This window comes from Muntiacus reevesi, chromosome 4, assembly GCF_963930625.1.
Source record: "Muntiacus reevesi chromosome 4, mMunRee1.1, whole genome shotgun sequence".
Classification (NCBI taxonomy): Eukaryota; Metazoa; Chordata; class Mammalia; order Artiodactyla; family Cervidae; genus Muntiacus; species Muntiacus reevesi.
The window spans coordinates 3,021,403-3,043,252 of NC_089252.1; the positions used below are offsets into that span (position 1 = coordinate 3,021,403).

Consider the following 21,850-nt stretch of genomic DNA (forward strand, 5'->3'; position numbering starts at 1 on the left):
GTCTCCCGCATTGCGGGCAGATTGTTTACTGTCTGAGGGTTTATGATGCTTTTAAAGTGCTGCAGCTGCAGGGAAACCAGAAGGCGGGCAAAGTCTCAGTTCCGAGCGGTGAGCAGGGCAGCGGTGTTTCCTGTGACGGCGATGATATCTCTTATCGCAGCTCGGGAACCAGGTGCATCCACCTCCCAGCCATTACATCAACAGGTTGCTGAATTGGCAGTCACTAAACTGTCGCAGTGGAGAAGGCAATGGCACCCCACTCCAGTGCTCTTGCCTGGAAAATCCCACGGACGGAGGAGCCTGGTAGGCTGCGGTCCACGGGTCCACAGGGTCGCTAAGAGTCGGACACGACTGAGTGACATCACTTTCACTTTTCACTTTCATGCATTGGAGAAGGAAATGGCAACCCACTCCAGTGTTCTTGCCTGGAGAATCCCAGAGACGGAAGAACCTGGTGGGCTGCCGTCTATGGGGTCGCACAGAGTTGGACACGACTGAAGCGACTTAGCAGCAGCAGCAGCAAACTGTTGCAGTTTTGGTGTCCACTCCTTGTTGAACACCCATTTTTCTTTTTTCTTGAGTACGTATGTATTTGACTTTGGCATCAGGAATCTAGGATCTTGGCTAATTAATCTCCATTCATCTCCAGATAATCTTGCAGTTCAGTTTGGTCACTCAGTCATGTCTGACTCTTTGCGACCCCTGGACTGCAGTACACCAGGCCTCCCTGTCCATCACCAACTCCTGGAGTTTACTCAAATTCATGTCCATTGAGTCAGTGATGCCATCCAACCATCTCATCCTCTGTCGCCCCCTTCTCCTCCCGTCTTCAATCTTTCCATCAAGACAGCATGAAGGTCTTTTCCAATGAGTCAGCTCTTCACATCAGGTGGCCGAAGCATTGGAGTTTCAGCTTCAGCATCAGTCCTTCCAGTGGATATTCAGGACTGATTTCCTTTAGGGTTCCTTGGAAGATAATCTTTCAACTGCTCTATTCCAGGAGTCCTGGGACTTTGAGGGTATTATGCTGTCCTCTGACTCATTTTTTGTGTATTTCTCCGTGGGATTTCATCTGTGGGGTGAAGATCGCAGCCCCCCACCCCGGACTCTGGGTGACATGGATTGCAATTAGCATCACCTTGTAGTGAGGGGGATGGAAACGTGCAGAAGGGAATTTTATAAAAGAGGAACTCGTCTGTTGTGGATCGATCCTTGTGGAGCTGGAGGTGTGATTCTGTCATTCTTCAGGGACGAATTGCCTTGAGGTAGAATGTTGCACTCAGGCGATGCCTCTAAGCCATTGAGGTTTTCTTAGGTTAAGAGAGAGGATTCTCAGAGAGCTTTTCCCCACCTGTGTTTTGACCGAATGATGTTTGTGTGGAAATGAATGGCCTGAAAGTTCTGCCAAGAGAGAAAAGACATCATGTGGAAACGGTCACTGTCACTTCCCTCAGGGTTTGAAGCCCAATTGTTTAAGGATGAAAAGAGCTACATTTTCTGTGATTGCTCTGCAATGTACATCCCCAGTCTGGAAACAGGTGTGAGGGTAGCGTGAATGGTTTGTGGATAGAATAAGTAAAAGAATAAGTCGTAAAATAATACATTATCTGCATGTCCAGACTTTGTATCCAACCTGCAGTAGATGATGACATGGATTTTTGAATAAAAACATTGAAAATAAAAGAATAGGGTAATTCCAGGTAGGATAATATATAAGGTTTTTCTTGTTTTTCTAAAAAAAAAAACAAAACCAGTTTATGCCCGAGACACGCTGATCAGGTGATGGAGGAGGTGGGCTTCGGTTGTGTGCATCTTGGTAGAGTCTCTGCGGGATCCTTCTCCTTGCAGGGCATGCTGGGCACCTCTCAGCGTGATGAACCTGAATGAGTGTTGGCAGGGCTTTGGGGGCGAGTCTGCAGGTGCTCCCCGAAGACCTGCCAGGCTCCTCTTCCTTTCCTTTCTGAGCCCACTTTATACACAGCTTTACCTTTGAGGTCAGTGTCAGAGCCATGTGAGCAAGCGGCTTCAATTCAAATGAAGTGTGTGACCTTTCTTACTAGCTCAGAATTTTGGAGTAGCTTGGGCATAATATTATTGACCATGAAGGGCAAGGGTCTTTTCTTTAAAAAGTAGGGAGAAAATGATGTGGTAGAATGCACGGACGAATCTGTGTGTGTGTGTGTGCGTGTGTGTGCGCGTGTGTGTGTGTGTGCGCGCGCGCGTGGGAACGTGCATGCATACTTAGCACAAGGAAATCAGAATGGGTGAGTGGCTACACGAGCTCATGGGTGGGTACAAAACCTTACTATCCTGCTTTTTCTGCTGCTGGTTTGGATGGGAATTACTTAGAAAAAAAGCATCGCAGTGGTTAATTTCATGTTGTCAGGATTAGCCGCAGAGGCCACCTGAGGGGGGTTCATCATCAGTGGGTGACCTGGAGGCGTAGTGAAGACCTACGTTTAGGTGCAGCCCATTACTTTTTGGGAAAATCTGGGCTCCCACGGCCGTTGTCTCTGAGGGTCTTCATAGCGCCCAGGGGATAGGGCTCATAGTGAACGGGAGGGAGGAGCAGGAGTGCTGGTGAAGCCGAGGTTTTCTTGGGCGGCCGTCCTGAGCAGCTGAGCTGTTGGCAGAAGCGGTCTTAATGCTGCCATGCGTGGAAGGACCGGCGAGTCCAGCACCCTTAGGAGCCCCTTCTCGACCCCATCAGTTGGTCATCCAGGGATGTCCTCCTCAGCTTTCCGCCCCACCCCAGCTCGATCGGAAAGCCAGGGGCGAGGTGAGTGGGCCCAGCACAGGAGCCCGTGGCTCCTGGGGTCGCCTGCCCTGGTGACACCTGCCATGTCTTACCGGGAACTGGGGACCCCGTCTAGTCAGTAAGGGATCTTTCACTGATAACAGGGGACGGGTGGGTTAAAACATGTGCTGTCGTCCTCTCACGTCCCTGAAGGAGGCTGTGGGAAGCTGAGAACTTTGTGGGCAGATTGTTCTGTTTCTCGGAGACTCACATCTCATGTCCCATGATAAATCTGCCAGGATGTGCTCTGCAATTCACACATTTCCTTGACTTTTATCTCATAAACAGTATCCGTAGTGTGGACTTCCCAGGTGGCACTACAGGTAAAGAACCCACTTGCCAGTGCAGGGGACGGAAGAGATGGGGGTTCGATCCCTGGGCTGGGAAGATCCCCTGGAAAAGGAAATGGCAACCCCCCCCCCCCAGTATTATTGCCTGGAGAATCCCATGGACAGAGGGCAACTAGCATTAATTTTATATTATTTTTATATGCTGTCTCTTCTGACTTAGGACGAGAAGCATGATTTGGTTTCAGATAATTTGGCAAAGACCCTTGGTCATCCTTGCACTCACCTTTTGCATTCAGTCATCAGGCTCAGGGTGCAGAAATGCTCAGCTCAGGGAACGTCATTTAAAAAAATTTTGTTGTTATAGGCATAACTTTTTCTAGGTAGTATTTTTGAGTTTTGTCTTCCTATTGACTTGAGATACCAGTGAGCCACTGGTAGGGAAGGTCAGGCTCTAGGAAGTGGTTTGGGAGCTAATATTACATGAAAAATCAGCCCTTTCTTCACAGTGTGTGTGTGCTCAGCCGCTCCAGTTGTGTCGACTCTTTGGCACTCCGTGGATGTAGCCCGCCAGGCTCCTCTGTGCAAAGGATTCTCCAGGCAGGAATACTGGAGTGGGTAGCCATTTCCTCCTCCAGGGGATCTTCCCAACCCAGGGATTGAACCCAAGTCTCCTGCTTTGCAGGCGGATCCTTTATCCACTGAGCCACCAGGGAAGCCCTTTCTCTCAAACAGAAAAGGCAGACAAAAAAGAAAGTGTCTTCTGCCTCCTTCCTTAACAAAAGCCGGGTGTCTTTTAGGACCAGGAAGGACGGGAGGTTGGTGCTCAAGCGCAGCCTCCTTGCAGGTGTCCCGTCTGTGCTCTGCCCGCTGCGGGCATGGAGGACGGGGGCGGGGATGGCACAGCTCTTAGGTGTGTGGCGTCGCTGCGGGGTCCGGACCGGCCCTGCGTTCTGGCCCCTCAGTTGTCTAGCTGCATCCCCGTCGGCAGATGTGGGGTGCCTGCTGCCCAGGCCCCGCCCGCCTGAGGGCACATCACGGGAGCAGATTTAAGTCGCTGTATCTTGTCCGCCCTCTCGGTCCTGGCCGAGGGCCTGGGGGTGCCTCCCATCAGGGCTCAGAGGGACTAATGATGCTTGCCTCTTGCCCCCCTCTCCCCCGCTCCCCGCACCTGCGTCGCCCCCCAGGGACGCTCCGGACTCAGGCCCACCAGGGAGACTTCATCTGCGTGGAGTGTGGGAAGAGCTTCCACCAGCCCAGCCACCTGCGGGCGCACATGCGGGCTCACACAGGTACGCCCGCGGACCCCGGCTCCTGGGATGCAGCCTCGTTCCCGGGGTCTGGCTCGGGTCGAGGGTGGGGGGCGCGGGGTCACGCTCTAAACTCTCCAACCAGCCCCTGCGCCTGAAAAGGCTTTGCCTCTGCATCCAAGTGCCCTGTGGTTTGGTTGGAGATGAGCCTGTTTTGCAAACGCTGCATTTTAATTGCATGCTGCTACCAGGATGTGCTGAAAGCTGAGCTGTCCGTGGGCATGATGCACGCTGGCTCTCTGCTCGCCGGCAGCGGCCGGCCTGGGCACCGGGCGGCGCCGAGTGGCACCTTTCTTTGACCTGTGAGCAGAGAGCTGGCCTGCACTGGCAGCGTGTGTGTGGCGGGGACACTGCAAGCTCCCCCCGGCGGCCCGCGTGCCCCTCTGATAACAGAGGGTGTATCCGCATCCGGAGGGTCTGATGTGCAGTGACAGGGCTGCCTGGTGGGGGGGGCTCTGCACGCACCCCGCTAATTAATGCTGTCCCTGGTGGGGTACTGCGTGGTGAAGCCTGAATTAAAAAGGCCACGGGCCCCAGGCAGCGTTTTCAGTCTCTTAGCATAAGTGTTATGGTAAATTGTTATTTCCCGGCCACAGGCTGGGCTGGCGTCTTCTTTGCCTGCGAGTGCTTGGTCTGTGCGGGGCGCGCATCCCGGCCGATGGGAAGCTCGGGTCTGCCTGCTGACGCGTGTCCTTGTCCCCGCAGTGCTGTTCGAGTCTAATGGCCTCCGAGGTGCTGACGCCCGCGCCACCTCTGCAGACGCCCCCAAACAAGTAGGTCTCCCCGCTCCTGGGCAGTGGGTTTTCATGTGGTAGCTGGGAATGGATGTCACCGTGGTCCTCAGGGTTCCACGTGGTGTTTTACCAGGTGTGCAAGTAGCTCTTCGCTGCTCTGAATCAGAACCCAGCCCTGCCGAGCGGTCCGGGGGTGACTGACAGTCCCAGAAGCTCCCGGGGCTGTGAGTGACACAGCTGGTGGTCCATGCAGCTGCGTTGGGTCCTGTTGGGGGTGATGAAAAGCTCTAAAAGTCAGACTTTTCCACTTGGGACGTTTTGCCTGGAAGTTATGACTTGAGACCAAGTTATGCTTCCCCTCTGTTTTCAGAATCGCATTTTTAAAAATTTGTATCAGAGTGTCATTGGTTCACACTGAGGTGTTGGTTTCTACTGCACTGCAAAGTGAATCACGCACATATATCCCCTCTTTCTGGATTTCCTTCGCGTACGGCACCACGGAGCCCTGAGTTACATGGTGGCTTCTGGGCAGTGTAGCAGTTTCTCATTAGCTCCCTGTTGTATACGTAGTATCAACAGTGCATACCTGCCGGTCCCAGTCTCCCGGCTCATCCCACCCCCCTTGGTATCACATGTCTGTTTTTGACACCTGTGATGCTGTTTCTGCTTTGCGCAGAAGTTCATCTGTGCAGGTCTCTAGATTTCAGACACAAGCGCTGCTCTCCGCCTCCCTTCCCTCTGTCTGCCTGGCTCAGGTCCATCCTCTCTGCCTCTGCGGTGTCTGTAGTTCAGAACCGCATTTCTGAATCACTACGTAAGAAGCCTGCTGCCGAGTCTGGTCTTTCGTGGCCTCACCCTTGTCCTGATTTTATTCTTTGTAACGCATGGCACCGACTCGGCCAGAATGCATATACACGCGTGTGCATGTGCATAGGCCTTGAGTTACATAGAGGTGTGGCCTCCGTGTGGGAACCATTCCGTCCGCAGAGCGTGGCGGCCTCCTGGGCGCGGATGCCTGGGGTTCGGCGTGCAGCACTGAGGTCGGGAGGCCTGTGCGGTCCTCGGTGGTCTGTTCTGTGACCCTGGACCAGGACCCCGTGGTTCCAGGCTCCTCTCCATTGTGTCGCTTTATGGGACGTCAGCCCACCCTCTGTCCTCCCACAAGCGTTTTCTTTATAACCATCATGCTTTCTCATTGGTTGCCCGAGAGGGTTCTGTAGCCACAACCTCTCCTTTGTAAATGAAGAAGGTTTTCCTTGCCGCCAAGGTACACATCCAGGATCCCATCCAGGCGGTCAGGTCCATTCGGATGCCCTGCTGTTCCCGTGTGGGATTCCTGGTCGTTGACAATGGCGAGGGTGGCAGAGGTACAGAGGAACCCAGCCTGTTTTTCAGGAAGAGAAGAGTGTGCAGTAACCCTCCCCAGAGCCTGCGACCAGACCTCTTTAGCGTCTTTGGTTTCGTTTTTATCCAGTTTTCAGAATCCCTGTTTGTTGTTTAAAGCTTTCTCTTCATACATCATGGACAGAATGCCTTGCCCTTTGTTGTAGTTTTTTAGTAAGTGCCTCATCTCTTAATAAAACCCATAGTTTTAGAATGAAAAGCTGTTATTTCAGGATGCTGTCACAATTTATGAAAAAAATAACATCTGCATGCTGAACTGAAAGATCTCTGGACATACGTGACCTCAGCTCAAACTGGGCCACGCTCTCCTTTTTAACAGAAGTGAAACCCCCTTTCGACAGGAGTCACTATGATGTTTGCGGGTTGTATTAGCAGCGAGGCCGTGCCGTAATTGGAGAATTGCACACGGACAGAGTGAGTGGAGTCAGTTCAGAGCGTCCCTGCAGACAGAGGTGACCTGTTCCATCCCCCTAAGGTGTGGCTTTTCCAGGCGGGCGCTGGGTGGGGCTGGCGGGGAAGCACTGGCCGGGTCTCTGAACAGCGCTGTGAGGTTCTTCAGGGACACACGGCAGCCTGTTAGCTGCATGCGAATTCTAGCAAAGTCTCTGCAAGAGGCTTCCGTCGTAGGAGAAATAGATCAACAAGGTAAATCACTGAGACTGTGTTTTCAATTCGTTCTGTGTTAATTATGGGTTTCCCGGGTGGCTCAGTGGTCAAGAACTGGCCTGCCAATGCAGGAAACTTGGGTTCGATCCCTGGGTCAGGAAGAGCCCCTAGAGTTGAGGAAATGGCAGCCCACTCCAGTATTCTTGCCTGGGAAATCCCATGGACGGAGGAGCCTGGCGGGTCACAGCCTCAGACAGGACTGAGTACACACACTCGTGATGGCATATTCAAGATTATGGCCTCTGAAAAGTGCTTTTTGTCCTTCCTTACGTTCACAATAGCTTTTGTTGGTTAATTGCTGGATGTTCTGGTACTTGAAGGAAATTCCGTTTTCTTTAGAGTACTTTGGAATTTTAGAATTCTCAGAGGCGTGTCTGCCGGAGTAACTGCAAAACGTAGCAATAGTAGATATCGGTTTACATCTCAGTGTTCTTCCTTAGGTGAAGTGCTCGTTGTTTACAGAAACCACAGTTGCTCTCTTAGATTTAAGATACAATATAGATTCATAGAGTGATTCTGTAGTTATTTATATCTAGAAGGGGACTCATCATACTGGTCTATCGTGTTCTTTTCATGCTGAGCTTGCTTTGCCAACATTAACTAATTAATATTTAAATCATATTCTTTTCCTGTGGGCTTTAGAAGCTGTGGATCAAGGGATTTTTTAAAAAAATCATACAACACTATGTATTCATGTAGAAGTTATTTGATGTAGCACTTAAAATGGATGCACTTTTATAGATGTACATCATAGATGCTGAATTATGTAACTGAAACAGTATTTGGGAATGCAGTTTTATGATAATCATTAACACTCATTAACAGTATTAACTGAGCCCCTCCTGTGTGCCAGGCTCTGCCTTCCTGGTGGAGAATAATCAGGATGTTAGAGGTGAAGGTGAACATCTTTCCTTCTTTTACAGTTTTTGAGGTCCAGCGGGTGGTTTAGAGATGCCACTCTGACGGGGTGAGGGTCCCGGAACCCAGGCTTGGGGCGTTGAGAAGAGCGTGTGGGGCAGGCAGGGGCATAGCACGGTGGGTGCCCCCTGCAGAGACCCCCCCCCAAGAGGCAGAGGAGACGTCTCATTGGAGGGGAGAGCTGGGCAGGTGGGCAGGAGCTCGGCACAGGAGCCTGGGGAGACACACAGGCGTGGGTCCCAGGGCTGAGATGCGGGAAATCTGTCCCGAGTGCACTTGGGGACCCTGAGTGGGGCTGATGTCATCAGTGCTGGGTCCATGGTGAGTCGGGTTGGTCTAGGTCGGGGACAGACTGCAGAGACTCTGGACAGTGGACTGAGCCCAGCTCTGGAGGGGCTTCGAGCAGTCCCAGAGAGACCCAGGAGAGGCTTGGGGGAACACATGGGTGTGGGGGCGTTCGGGGGGCAGAGGAACTCGGGGATTGAATGTGGCGGGGAGCAGGGAAGGGATGGACCGGACCCGGGTTCTGGCTCTGTGCAGCTCCCGAGAGGAGCCTGTCCCAGCGCCTGGAACATGGCCGGAGGAGCCAGACAAAATCTGTTCCCATCGACCTTCAAGTCAAGTTGGTGATGCCTCTTGGCAGGTGAATATGTGGGTTTGAAGCGGAGGAGAACGAGAACGATCTGGGTCGAGGACATATGAATATTTCATAGCTCGCAACGTTGAGGAGCAGCCAAGATCAGCCAGTTCAACTCCAAGCGACTCAGTAATATGAGTTATTAAGGTACTGGGTTGCCGAGTAGCAGGCTGTAGCCCAGGTCTCCCCTCGGGCGGGTGAACTCTGCCTGAGTGTCCTCATCTGTAACGTGAGGACAACGGCAAGGCTTCTGTGCTCACTGAGAAAGTTCTCGAGGACGGTGCGCCGAGTCCGGCGGAGGCTGCACGCCCAGCACGTTAGCGGCTGTCCGTTTCCTAGGAGTGAGCCGTCGTCCTGGACAGCTGGGGCCACGAGGGGACCGTGTGTATGTGTGTATGTGGTGCACGCGTGTGTGGACATGTGGACACGCGTAGCGATGCCGTGTGGACGCGCCCTCGGGGACAGCCGTGCTCAGGGGCCCAGCGTCTCGGCCGCTTCCTCTCTTGCCGCCTTCCTGCCTCGTCAGGACCTGGCGGTGAGCTCGGAAGCGCTCTGGTTTTGTCCGTGCTAATTGCACCTTAAAGGGAGAATGGGAGAACTCTCAGTTTGAGGAAAGGGTCGTCGGCATGGTGTGGTTCCTGGTTTCCGGGTGGACCCCGCCCTGCTGGGCGGCCGCTGGGTCTGTACCACATACAGCAGCTGCACTGTCTTTGCTGAGATAATATCTGAATTTTCTATGTGGGATGATCCTAATGTCATAATATCCAGATGCGGGAATAGATTTATTCAGTTAATTTAGTTACTTGAGGAGGAATGAAAGAGTTTCCTCTTTTTTTTTTTTTGAACCAGATCATGCATGCAGGTTAGTTTTTCTTCTGTTCCACTATGGTTTATGACAGGATGTTGGATATAGTTAGCTCCCTATGCTATAGGCCCTTGTTGTTTATGCACCCCACACATAATACATAGTAGTTTGCACCTGCTAATCCTGAATTCCCAATCCATCTCTCTCCCATCGCCCTGCCTGAAAGAGCTTCCTTTTGATGTGTCTTTGGCCGTGGTCTCTTTCTGCATGCGTGCTGACCAAGTCCTGTCTGTGTTCCACACAGGCTTGCACTTGAAACTCTGAGATCCCAGATGGGTGTCTTCATCAGCATGTTCCTTTCATGGGTGGGGTGGAGAGGATTGCTGACTCATTAGGAGTTAAAGGTCTGGGTTAGGAGACAGTAGGGTGTCGAACAGTTGGCTCCTGGGCATAGTATCGATTCTGTAGGCATCCTGTTCCTTGGCATTTCTTGTAAACGGGCTTGAGCCCCAGCCCTGAGGAGCCCGCTTCACTAGTGAGCTTCTGCAGCCCCGGGGGGGAAGGAAGGCACCCACTGCTTGTGCTTGTATTGGGAAGATGATTCTGATCATAAGAGAAGCTAATATTCCAAGCAAAACTCTATATAAGAGGAGGGAGTCATGCACATCATCATTTTCAAAATGCTCTCCCATAGAGTCATTGTCAAAATTAATCATTAGAAAGAATACTTTTGAACATAATTTGCTAAAATATTGGTATCATTGTGCTATGCATGTTAGAGAAAAAAGTAGGTTTTTTTTAAAACGTTGTGGAGAAATTGTGTTTTTCCACTATATTGTTTGTGAAATGTTATAAATTAAGTAATGTCTAAAACCAAGAAAAATTAACCCACTCTCCTTCCATTCCCCTGGTTTCAGGATTTCAGAGACCAGACTGTCTTTTCTGAAATATGAAATCTGGTATTTTGATTTGTTTGGATTCCTTGCCAGAATTTATAGTCTATGATCAATAGTTTATTTCTTACTATTCTAAATGCTATTTTGAAATAGTTAAGCTGGAGAAATAATTCCATTAGTCAAAATAAAGAGAAATGATAAAATAAGTGGCAACATAATTTGTCTCATTTTTAGCTGTGGAGGTTCTGATGCAAGCGATGGAGAAATGGTGTGGCTGGTAGACTTGATTCTCTGTGTCTGTTTCCAGTGGCGCATAGGTAAAGAACCCCCCTGCCAGTGCAGGGTCACGAGATGTGGGGAAGATCCCCTGGAGCCGAAAATGGCAACCCGCTCCAGAATTCTGCCTGAAATCCCATGGGCAGAGGACCCTGATGGGTTATGTCCCTGGGGTCACACAGAGGCGGACATGACCGAACACACGCCCTTATGCGTTTCCAGTGGGCATTCCAGGTGGCTCAGCGGGTAAAGAACCTGCTTGCAATGCAGGAGATGCAGGAGCCTTGGATTCGATCCCCGGGTCAGGGAGATCCTGGGAGAAGGGCGTGACAGCCCACTCCAGTATTCTTGCCTGGAGAATCCCAAGGACAGAGGAGCCTGGCGGGCTACAGTCCATGGCATCACACAGAGTCAGACAGGACTGAAGCGACCGAGCAGCGCAGGCACACACGTCTGTTTTCAGTATCACTTTTAGATTCGCTGTATCACGGATCACATTTTCAAATTCAGAGGATTTGTCTCAGCAATTTCTTACTCATGTAAATCCAACTCATGTAAGCTCTTGAAACACAGCATCCATTTTTCCATTAACAAAGCATAACGTCCAAAGTCATGAATGTAACTAGTGATTTATCCGAAGTGACCTGTGACACTGGGAGCCACAGCGTACTGATGGCTTCTTGGGAAAGTCCTTCTCATCAAGACACTCTGTGTGCATCGTGGAGCATTTAGCATCACTGCGCGTGTTTAAGGCAGGCCTTGTGTGCAGACTGACTTCCATCTGGGGCCCAGAAGACTCCTGCATGTTCTGGGGACACCAGCACTTGTGTGTGTCTGTCACTGACCCTCACACACAAGCACATATGCATTCCTCTACCTTGTAAGACAAAAGGGGTGAAAAAGTAGGTCTCATCAAATTCCAGAAGTCAGTATTCATCCCTAGAACGTTGAAATGCCTTAAAGAAAGATATGTTTCTTTCAGTCTTACTGAAGAACCCACACATCACACAGCCGCCATAGAGAAAAGCCAAATTTTCTAAGAGCAGGCTTCTCATTTTCTGATGATTCTTTCTTTGTGGGAGAATAAGAACAATCCGTTTGTGCTCAGATATCATGTGTCCACTTAGTTTAAGTATTTCTGTGACTGCTTTCTCCCATGACTGCCTTTTCCACAGCGTCTCATTGCTTAGATGCATTGTGTTCATTTCTTAAAAAACCCTGTAGGCCTGCCGCATTGAGTAGCAAGGTGATGGTCCCAATGAGTCAGGATGTGAAAACGACTCTCTCAAAAGTGAGATGCTATTTGAACACATCCCTTCATTCAGGAAGAGCAGGCATGTCTGCCTCGAGATTTGTGGACTGAATTGAACACCCTGATTATTTGGGTTGGATTCTGCAGTCCTCCCAAAATAAGTAGTTTAAAAACTTTCTGAGCCTGCAGTGTGAAACTTCAGTCCTTTAAGGACACACAGCCATCCTCCTGTTTCTCCTCTAACGGTCCTTTTTCCTTCTCCCAGTACAAGTTTGTGAATTCTGGTCCACAGGATGGGAAATCCAGGGGCTCCCTGGGGAGAAGTCTGTGTTGTTTAAAAACTGTAGACACACACACACACATTACACACACATGTTCATACACATTCTTCACCCATTTATGGAATCCCCGGCAAGTCTGTTTGCTATGTACAGTTACGTCCTAGAAACACTCAAAGCCAGTCACCTAACAGCCAGCAATAACTCCCATCTTTCTGTAGTGAACACAAAGGCCATTTCCTTCCTTGAATGAACGCCGTTGGAGATGGATCTCTATCTGTGTGATGTCGCTGTGCAAAAATACAAGGTATCCTTCTCAGGTTACTGTGGGCCTCCCTCATAGCTCAGCTGGTAAAGAATCCACATGCAATGCAGGAGACCCCGGTTCCATTCCTGGGTTGGGAAGATCCACTGGAGAAGGGATAGGCTACCCACTCCAGTATTCTTGGGCTTCCCTTGTGGCTCAGCTGGTAAAAAGAGTCCACCTTCACTGCGGGAGACCAGGGCTTGATCCCTGGGTTGGGAAGATCCCCTGGAGAAGGGAAAGGCTACCCACTCCAGTATTCTGGCCTGGAGAGTTCCATGGACTATACCCATGGGCTTGCAAAGAGTGGAACGTGACTGAATGACTTCCACTTTGAGCTTGCTGCAGGAAATTCACCATCTACTTAAGGTAGTTTTATCACCTCTCTCATTCTGTTACTGCTTCCTACATTTCAAATAAGCCCCTGTTCATACCATTGTGCCCAGCCCCCAGCCCCGCATAAAATGGTGTTGGTTTCTTTCTGACTTCCACTAGATGTCGACTGGACATCTGAATGCAGAGCTTTTCATAGGGGTTTTCTGAAACTGTTAACTAAAGAGAAGCATTTAATTCATTATGTCAACCGGACCTTCCTCCTGAACTTACTGCTAGGCTTGCTGCAGGCATAGCCAGAAAGCAGCTAGAATTTCACATGAGCGCTGCATTTTATGTGTGCATGCTAATTTCAAGCTGTTGCTTTTACTTCATGGAGACTTTAGTTGAAGGTTAATGCCGTAAAGTGAGATTAATCTTGCTCTGTTGTGTTGTCTTCAGATTGTAAGCTCCATTGTTCAGACAGTAATGCTTCAGACATCGTCTGAGAGCCTGAAACCTGGGGCTCACCTTCACACTCACTTCCATCTTGCAGGTCCCATGACTTTAGAACACTCCTTCCGTTTTTCCAACACAGTCGTTACTTATGGCAATGAGTGGAATTCTCTCAGGTCCCGACAGATCTGTGGGACTGTTGTACTGTTGCTTATGTGGCCCTCAAATTTAACCCTGTTCTGGAATTGTCATTCATATGTAAACCTACTCTGTACTACAGAGCATTGCTTTAAAGGAATTGTTGTTCACTTGCTAAGTCATATCTGACTCTTTGCGACCCCATGGACTGCAGCACTCCCGGCTTCCCTGTCCTTCACCATCTCCCAGAGTTTACTCAATAAAAAATTATTATTTACTAAAATCCATACTTGATTCAGATTTCCTCCGTTTTCCCTTAATGTCCTTGATCCTTTTCCAGGATCCCCTCTAGGATACGACATTACATCTAACTGTCATGACTCCTTGACCATGATTTTCTCAGATTTTCCTTGTTTTTTCTTTCTTTTTTTTTTTTTTAATATATTTTGACTACATCATATGGCTTGTGGGATCTTAGTTCCCTAACCAGGGATCAAACCGATGGCCCTGCACTGGAAGCGCCGAGTCTTAACCACTGGACTGCCAGGGAAGGCCCCATAGCGTTGCTTTTTTGAATCCTCCTCTGGTTGCCATCTTTTCAACCTTTTCTCCAGAGCTGGTTCAGACCCTAGGATTTGCTGTTCTTGTGTGCGGACCGGAGCCACCCGGTGCCTCTCTGTAGATCCCTGGGAGTTGCCCAGGCTGCCTTGGAAGGCATTACAAGCTCCTCTTGCTTGTGCATCATGTTCAGTTCAGTTCAGTCTCTGTCGTGTCCGACTCTTTGCAACCCCATGAACCGCAGCACACCAGGCCTCCCTGTCCATCACCAACTCCTGGAGTCCACCCAAACCCATGTCCATTGTGTCAGTGATGCCATCCAACCATCTCATCCTCTGTCGTCCCCTTCTCCTCCTGCCCTCAATCTTTCCCAGCATCAGGGTCTTTTCAAATGAGTCAGCTCTCTGCATCAGGTGGCCAAAGTATTAGAGTTTCAGCTTCAACATCAGTCCCTCCAATGAACATTCAGGACTGATTTTCTTTAGGATGGACTGGTTGGATCTCCTGGCAGTCCAAGGGACTCTTAAGAGTCTTCTCCAGTGCCACAGTTCAAAAGCATCAATTCTTCAGTGCTCAGCTCTGTTTATAGTCCAACTCTCATATCCACACATGACCATTGGAAAAACTATAGCCTTGACTAGATGAACCTTTGTTGGCAAAGTAATGTCTCTGCTTTTTATTATGCTGGCTAAATTGGTCATAACTTTCCTTCCAAGGAGCAAGAGTCTTTTAATTTCATGGCTGCAATCACTGTCTGCAGTGATTCTGGAGCCCAGAAAAATAAAGTCAGCCACTGTTTCGACTGTTTCCCCATTTATTTGCCATGAAGTGATGGGACTGGATGCCATGATCTTAGTTTTCTGAATGTTGAGTTTTAAGCCAACTTTTTCACCCTCCTCTTTCACTTTCATTAAGAGGCTCTTTAGTTCTTTTTCTCTTTCTGCCATAAGGGTGGTGTCATCTGCATATCTGAGGTTATTGATATTTCTCCTGGTAACCTTGATTCCAGCTTGTGCTTCCTCCAGCCCAGCGTTTCTCATGATGTATTTTGCATATAAGTTAACTTAAGTGTGCGTCATGAGTTACAGCTAAAGCCAGGCGTGTCTGCCGGCCGACTCGGCGGCTCTGTGACGGTCATTGTTTGTGCTTTGGGTGACTCTAAGAAAGGAGTGAGACAAATGCACTTAGAAACTGGAAGGCAGAAATGAGCTTTTCTCTTGTCTTTTTTCCTCCAGGGGAGAGACCATTCTAACGCAGATGCTGCCCACACAGTGCCTCTCGGAAAGGGAACCTAGAGACACACTTGGTCTGTCCGGCGCCGTGACCTCGTCCGCAGCCCCCTGCACGTCCCGACAGCCACCCTGGCTGCCCCGTGGGAGACCCCCCGGCCGGACACCGCCTCGGCTCCTCAGCCACCCGCCGGAGCGGAAGCCGAAGGGGGGCTTCTTGTCACGTGTCTAAACATCGGCGAAGATGCTCTTCTTAGAATTACATGTAGATATTCTACACGCATCCACGTGCTCACCAACCGTAGTCCGTGTTTTCTTACAGTAAACGAGGTGTTGGCAGGCACGGCAGGAATACAGAGCATCTGTATCATTCAAGACAGGTTCGAGACACTGGAAAGATGCTCGTGTGTGTTGGATGGACTGGAGCAGCCACGCGGGATGTTGGAGGACCGTGGGGGTGACGTCGGGACCGACGGCAGGGGGGCCAGGGGGTGGGGTGCGGACAGATGCTCCGGCCTCTCCGCGTCTTAGTGCGTATCTCAAATAGTAAATAAGAGGCAGGACGGGTGTTCGAGTGCTGTGGGAGCAGGCTCGAAGGGGTGGCGGGAGGCTGGGTGACGAGGTCCTCCGTCTTCAGGGGTCCCATCACCTGTCCCAGCTGTGTTCCGCTCCCACCTGTGCCCAGTGAACCCGACAGAGAACACACGGCCGTGGGAAGGCTTTGATTGTGTTTTGGGAAAGAGTGCTAGTTGAACACTTAAGAAAAGCAGGCTTCTTTGTTTATTCTCAGGACCTTCTGGTAACAGGGCTACATTCTGCAAACTGCTTACAATGGAAGACTGCCCGTCTTAACAAATGATCTAGCCACTGAACCCCCCCACCCCTGACCTGGACCCTTTGAGTCATAGCAGGAGAACCTGGAGCAGGTGGGGGGCCAGGTCACCCCTGGGTCCTGGCGCTCTGGGGCCCTCTTGCACCCCCCCCCCCCCCGCCTTCCTGTTCATCTGTCCCAGCAAGTAGTCATCTTTTCTTCTCGGGCTTGGGGGCCTCCACTCGTGAGTCCCCTCGTTCCCAGAGCATGGAGGCCCTCAGGCCCGTGGGTGGGGGCGGCTTTATATACCTCTTCCTCAGTCACACAGAGGCAAGTTTTAGTGGGGGGTTAAGGCCCATAAGAAAGGATCTTAAACCTTGCAGTGTATGCAGTTAAAATTGTATTCCGCAGAGATAAATGTTTTCTTTTCCCATCACCATGACACTGTGTGTGATGGTGGGGTTTCTGAGACGTTCAGGTTTTTGCACATAGTGATCTTATGCATTATCACAAGTTACTGCTGCCTTGAATGAAAATGTTCTGTGAAATTTTTTGCAAAAGCTTTACTAGGTTTTTTTTTTTTTAATTGAAATTTTGTAAAGGCAGGAAACGGATTAAAACAAGCATGCTAAATATATTTTTCAAAAAAGCAATAATTTTACATGTACAGAAATTATCCTAACCTTTAATACTGATGAGAGCGACAGTTTACTTAATACAGTAATGGATTAGTGCAGTTTTTGTAGAAATGGGCTTCTGATACAAAGAGTTGTTAAAACACACACACATACAAACCCTAAAGTGTGGTTTTCCTGTTCTAATGATTTGTTGAATTATATTATTATTATTATTATTGTCATTGTTGTTGTTCTTAGTTAAATGTTTGGTTCTGGATTCTACTTGTTACTGAATTTAAATTACTTGACGGTTCAGGTTACTTTGCAGCATTTGCAAATGATGCAATGTAACTGGCTAGCTTATATCTATAAATATATATACATGTATGTACACACACATATATATGCATATATGTGTATGTATATATATATAACTTTTTTACTTATTTTTTCCTGATATTCTTACACCAGATATGTTCCAGAAAGACCTGTCGTGTTGGTGTCATTAGGGATGTCCGTGCAGATGTGATCAGCGGCTGTAATTGACTGTCCTGTCAAGTTACTTTGAACAAAGCCACAGAGACACATTCCTTTGTTCACGCCGGGAATCAGAATGCCTTTCTGTCGACTTACGTTTAATCACGTCCGTAGTTTCCCCACAGTGATCATTTCTGCATTTTCTGGCTTTTATTTTCTTGACTGACAGTGAAGGGTGATAGTCCAGGGCCTGCTGTTTCTGTTTTAGTTATTAAAGGAGCTCTACCCAACGTGGCATGGAGGAGTTGCCTATGTGCGCACCTTCGGAGCAACAGACGGCATCCGGGGAGCCCCTCTATGGGCAGCCTGCTGGAAGGGGTGCGTCCTGGGGCCCCGCTGGCTGGACACACAGCCCGAGCCAGTTGGAATACTGCTTCTGCCTGGAGCACAGAAATAAGGTTTTCACTTCATTCAGCAGACTGGGGGTGAGGGGCCCTCTGAGGATGCTGCCTCCGAGACAAGCCGTCTGGGGCCTGACTATGGTTCCTTGCTTCCACTGATCATCAGTATTGTATGGGTTTGCTCATGCATTGATGTCAGTTCGACCATAGTATTTAATATGATTTGTGTTTTACTTATTTATTTAGCCAATGTGGTTTGATTCGCTTTTTCTTGAATGAGGATTTCCGCGTGGTCTCTCCTGTAAGTCACCTTCTGACTGTTACAGACTTCCTACTACCTCTCCCGATCTGCTGTCTCCTTGTTTCTCGACAGGATCTTGCAGTGTTGGCGTCAGATGTAACTTGGACAATAAAGGGTTTGGTCTTGCACTGCGGCTTCTCCCTGTGTCTCCCCCCCCGCCTCGCGCTCTGGTCTGCTGGTCTCACTCCTGCTCCTTCTCGCTCACGCCTCTTCCTCCTCGTCCAGCCCAAGTAACACAAATGATGAGCTTATAGAGGTCTTTCAGGTTATTCACTCTTATTCCTTAACTTGAAGAATGAACATTTATATTTTCTGAAAACTCAGCCATTCAGCACCTTCTCCGGGCATCCGTCCACTGTCCTGTCTCTTCCCTTCCTTGGCTCCTGGGAGGCCTGGGGCCATCTCAGACAGATGCGTTTCCCCCGGGCTATGACATAGTACAGACCCTCAAGCCTAGGGGACGGTGCCTCCTAGGCTTTGAGAAGTACTCGGTACTTTAAGAGCTGCCTCCCCATGGCTACTTACTTACCTTTAAACCAAGAAAGACACTCCTTTTCGTGAAGATGCTCTGGGAAACGGCCCTGAGAATGACAGAGGCCACTTTGGTGACGTGAGGGAGCCTGCATTGCACCCAGGGTGTCAAAAGCGTCTTCAGATCTGCACGCTCCGTCCCAGGTTGTACACAGATGCGCCAGGACGTGCGCGCTCCCTGAGCTGTCACCCAGCTGCATCCTCTGCAGGTCGCAGGTGGGAGGTTTCTGCCGCCTCCTTGGCCCCTGGTACGGGCTTGGGCACCTTCTGTCCACCAGGAGTCAGAGTGGGGCCTGCAGGGTGGCAGGTCTAGTTAGAGCGTGGTCACAGCTGCACAGAAGCCTCCTGGCTTTTCACAGGAAGCTTCTCCTCACCCACATTCCGTCTTCAAAACAGGCAAGTGGAGCAGCGTTGGTGGTATAGTGGTGAGCGTAGCTGCCTTCCAAAACAGGCAAGTGCCCCCCTCCTCGCCCCGCCCCGGGCGGTCTGAACAATGCAGTAGAAAACAGCTGGGTCTCTCCAAGTTTGCTTTTCCACTTTCCAAATGTCTCCAGGTCTGAAGTAGCATGTTCTGTTCCACTGCTTCTCACCTGCGTGAGTTCAAGTCACAGGACATGTTATACGCAGAGCAGAAAGGAAGAGAAAGGAAAATGACAGGCCGGGACTTCAGGCGATGGTTCAGGTGCCCCCATACGCGTGTCTTTGTGGAATGACCGAGGGAAAATGTTCATTCTTCAACTTTGCTAATTTTGCTTTGAGGCAGTAAAATGCAAAAGACCACAGAATTTGTATTTCTTTTTTTAAAATACAATTTATAACATTATATTTTGTACTCTTTATATTAGAATTTGTAACTAGATTGATGTATTTAACTCTATTTCTGAAAAAAATAATTCAATGTTTCAGTTGTGTGATAAAAATATTTAGATAAGACATATTCATTTTATTGGAAATTGAAATCAATAAAAACATCTTGGAGTTCCTGAGTTCTTGAAAAGACCTTTTTCCCCTGTTTCAGGAGGTGGCTTAAGTCATCTGACAGCCCGTCCGGGTCTAGCGTTTGGAAATTTTTGTTGGCTGAAGACAAACCCAGCTGTTATTGCTCTTGATTTATATAAGCAGAAGAGTTTGGGGGATGATTCCACAAGATGGTTCATCTAAAAAGCTGCTAAGATGGCCAGAGGATTTTTTTCCCAGGTTTTTTGTGGACTCCAGGGCACGCATACTTTCTTTTCTAAAGGTGACTGTGTTCCTCATTCTCCCCCAGCGTCTCTCATTCCCCGACACCAAATACAGCATTCTTCGACTTGCAGTACATTTGCTGCTCAGATGGCAGAAACAGGACTTGGGGCCCTCGGATGCACTAACAGAATTACATGTGGAAAGATAAACCTGAGCTTTGAAGTGAAAAAGATTGATGTCTCAGCTGGCAGGGAAAGGCAGGGAGGGTGGGAACCTGAACGTGGCTTTCACGTCTGTCTGTCAGGGCAGAGAGCCGAGGTTGAACAGTGAAGGGGGCATCCGGGGGGGGGGGGGCGGTCACGGACGGCCCCCTCGTGCCCCTACGTTCTCGGGTGGAAATGAGTTTGAGGGGCTTTCAGAGAGTCTTTAGGTTTTGCAGACATCAGACCTGGACCTTGCGTGGGATCTCAGTTTATTGGGACTCAGTTTACTGTGAGTCAGTTAATGGGAGCGCCGTCCCCCCAGGTGGCTGGGTCTGGTGAGAGGGTGCGATTCTCAATGCAGAGGCAGCGCGTTCCCTCTTGGTGCGTGAGATGGGCAGGAATAGGCCCGGGTGTCACCAGGCGAGTCCCCTCCAGGGAACGTGGGTGTGACTTCCGTGGGTTCAAACCAGATGCACTTTCCCCGTCCTGGGGTGTCCTACGCGTGGCTGCGCTCTTCCCTCCAGGAAAACGGCTGTTCTTTTCCTCTGTTCATTCACTGGTCACCAAAGAGCCACATGCGTGTCCTGCCACACGCCCGCGGACGTCCTCCTTGGCGGTGGGAGCGAGGTGGCAGACAGCGTCTGAACGCTGACGGCGTCTGTGATTGGCCTTGCGCACTGCTCCAGGCAAACGTGGCTGAGCTGCACATACACAAGACGAACCCTGTCTCCCCCACCACGCCGTGATGGGATTTTCTCCGCCTCACTGGCTTGCTGTTTGAAAAGAGAGGTGCGTTCCTGGTCTGCTACTCGTGTTCTCAATCTTGTGTTTTCAAAACGCGAGGTGTTCTTCCTAGTGACTCAATCTGCCTGCAATACAGGAGATATGGGTTCGATCCCTGGGTCAGGAAGATGCCCTGGAGGAGGGCATCGCAATCCATACCAGTATTCTTGCCTGGAAAATCCCATGAACAGAGGAGCCTGGAGGACTACAGCCCATGGGGTCGCAAACAGTTGGACACGACTGAGCGATAATACTTCCACTTTTCATTCTTCAAGAGATCAGCAAAAACACTGAGAGGGAGTGTGAAGCGCCCTGGTGTCTGTCTGTCTGCCAAGTCCTTGGACTGTCTGACTTCCTCTCTGCCGACCTGGTGCTCCAGACCTGGCAGCTGCGAGGGTGGGGAGTCCTGCAGGAATCTGGAATCTGGGAGCACGTGACTCTCAGCCCTCCGGCTGATTTCTTTTATGAGAAGAGGAAAGATACAGTGAAACAAAGATTGCAGTGAGAATGTTCTTTCTCTCCCTCGCTTTTCTCTGTCTCTCTTTTCAACTAAAGAGGACATGATGGAGAGCCCCCCAGTCCAAGCCCCCTCTCCCAATGGGATGTCAGATCTGCCACGAGTAGGGCACCATAGGGAACCCTTAGCTCGGCTGCTGACAGCTCCAACCTTGTCAGGGCCAGAGGACGCTCTCCTTTTCTCGTCCTGGGGCTCATCAACAGAAGGGCGTGGTCAGGTCACAAGCAGCACCATTCCCACCTGCCTTTGTGCCTCTGCAGGCTCCTTATTTTCCGCTCAGTCCTGGGAATGACATTTGGAGAGTGGCAAAGACAAACAATGCATTTCCAGGACGGAGTCATGGAGACCCAAAGGGGGTTTCTTTCAGAGAAGAAAGGTATATGTCACATGAGACAGGCGAGTGGCTGTGAGGTGATCGGGGGTCTGCCCTGAGAAACAGTGAGTTCTGGATCTCACATTGCAAACCTGGGACTGGTAGGTGGAAGGACCCTCACTCTGGCCGTTTAACAGTGGGCCGACCTGCCCCTTGAACCGACAGACTGACCCTGGAGTGGTCAAGCAGAAGCTTGGAGTGAGGGGAGCAGGACCAGGGTCCCTGCACAGAGAAGGCAGGTGGAACCAGATTTCATCTGACTTCGGGCTCCTGTGAAACTGTAGAAGTTGTACAGGAAGTTTTTGACATTATAAATTCATTCAACAAATTCTGAGAGCGAGCCAAAGTGCAGCCCTCACCACCAGCATAGAAAGAGGAGCAAAATGGCACCTGCTCT

At 49.9% G+C, this 21,850-nt stretch overlaps 1 protein-coding gene across 3 annotated transcripts in view; it reads left to right on the plus strand.

Moving 5' to 3' along the window:
• The window catches only part of ZNF516 (zinc finger protein 516), a 95,050-nt gene extending 77,058 nt beyond the window's left edge, over window positions 1-17,992 (plus strand). For 2 of the 3 annotated variants that reach the window (XM_065932286.1, XM_065932285.1), the window contains exons 4-6: window positions 4,272-4,376; window positions 5,100-5,167; window positions 15,264-17,992. In XM_065932286.1, coding sequence (XP_065788358.1) covers window positions 4,272-4,376; window positions 5,100-5,167; window positions 15,264-15,323 — 233 coding nt within the window. In that variant the 3' untranslated portion in view covers window positions 15,324-17,992. The remainder of the gene's footprint in view (window positions 1-4,271; window positions 4,377-5,099; window positions 5,168-15,263) is intronic. The other variant, XM_065932287.1, reaches the window with a different exon arrangement.
• The last annotated feature ends 3,858 nt before the right edge of the window (window positions 17,993-21,850 follow it).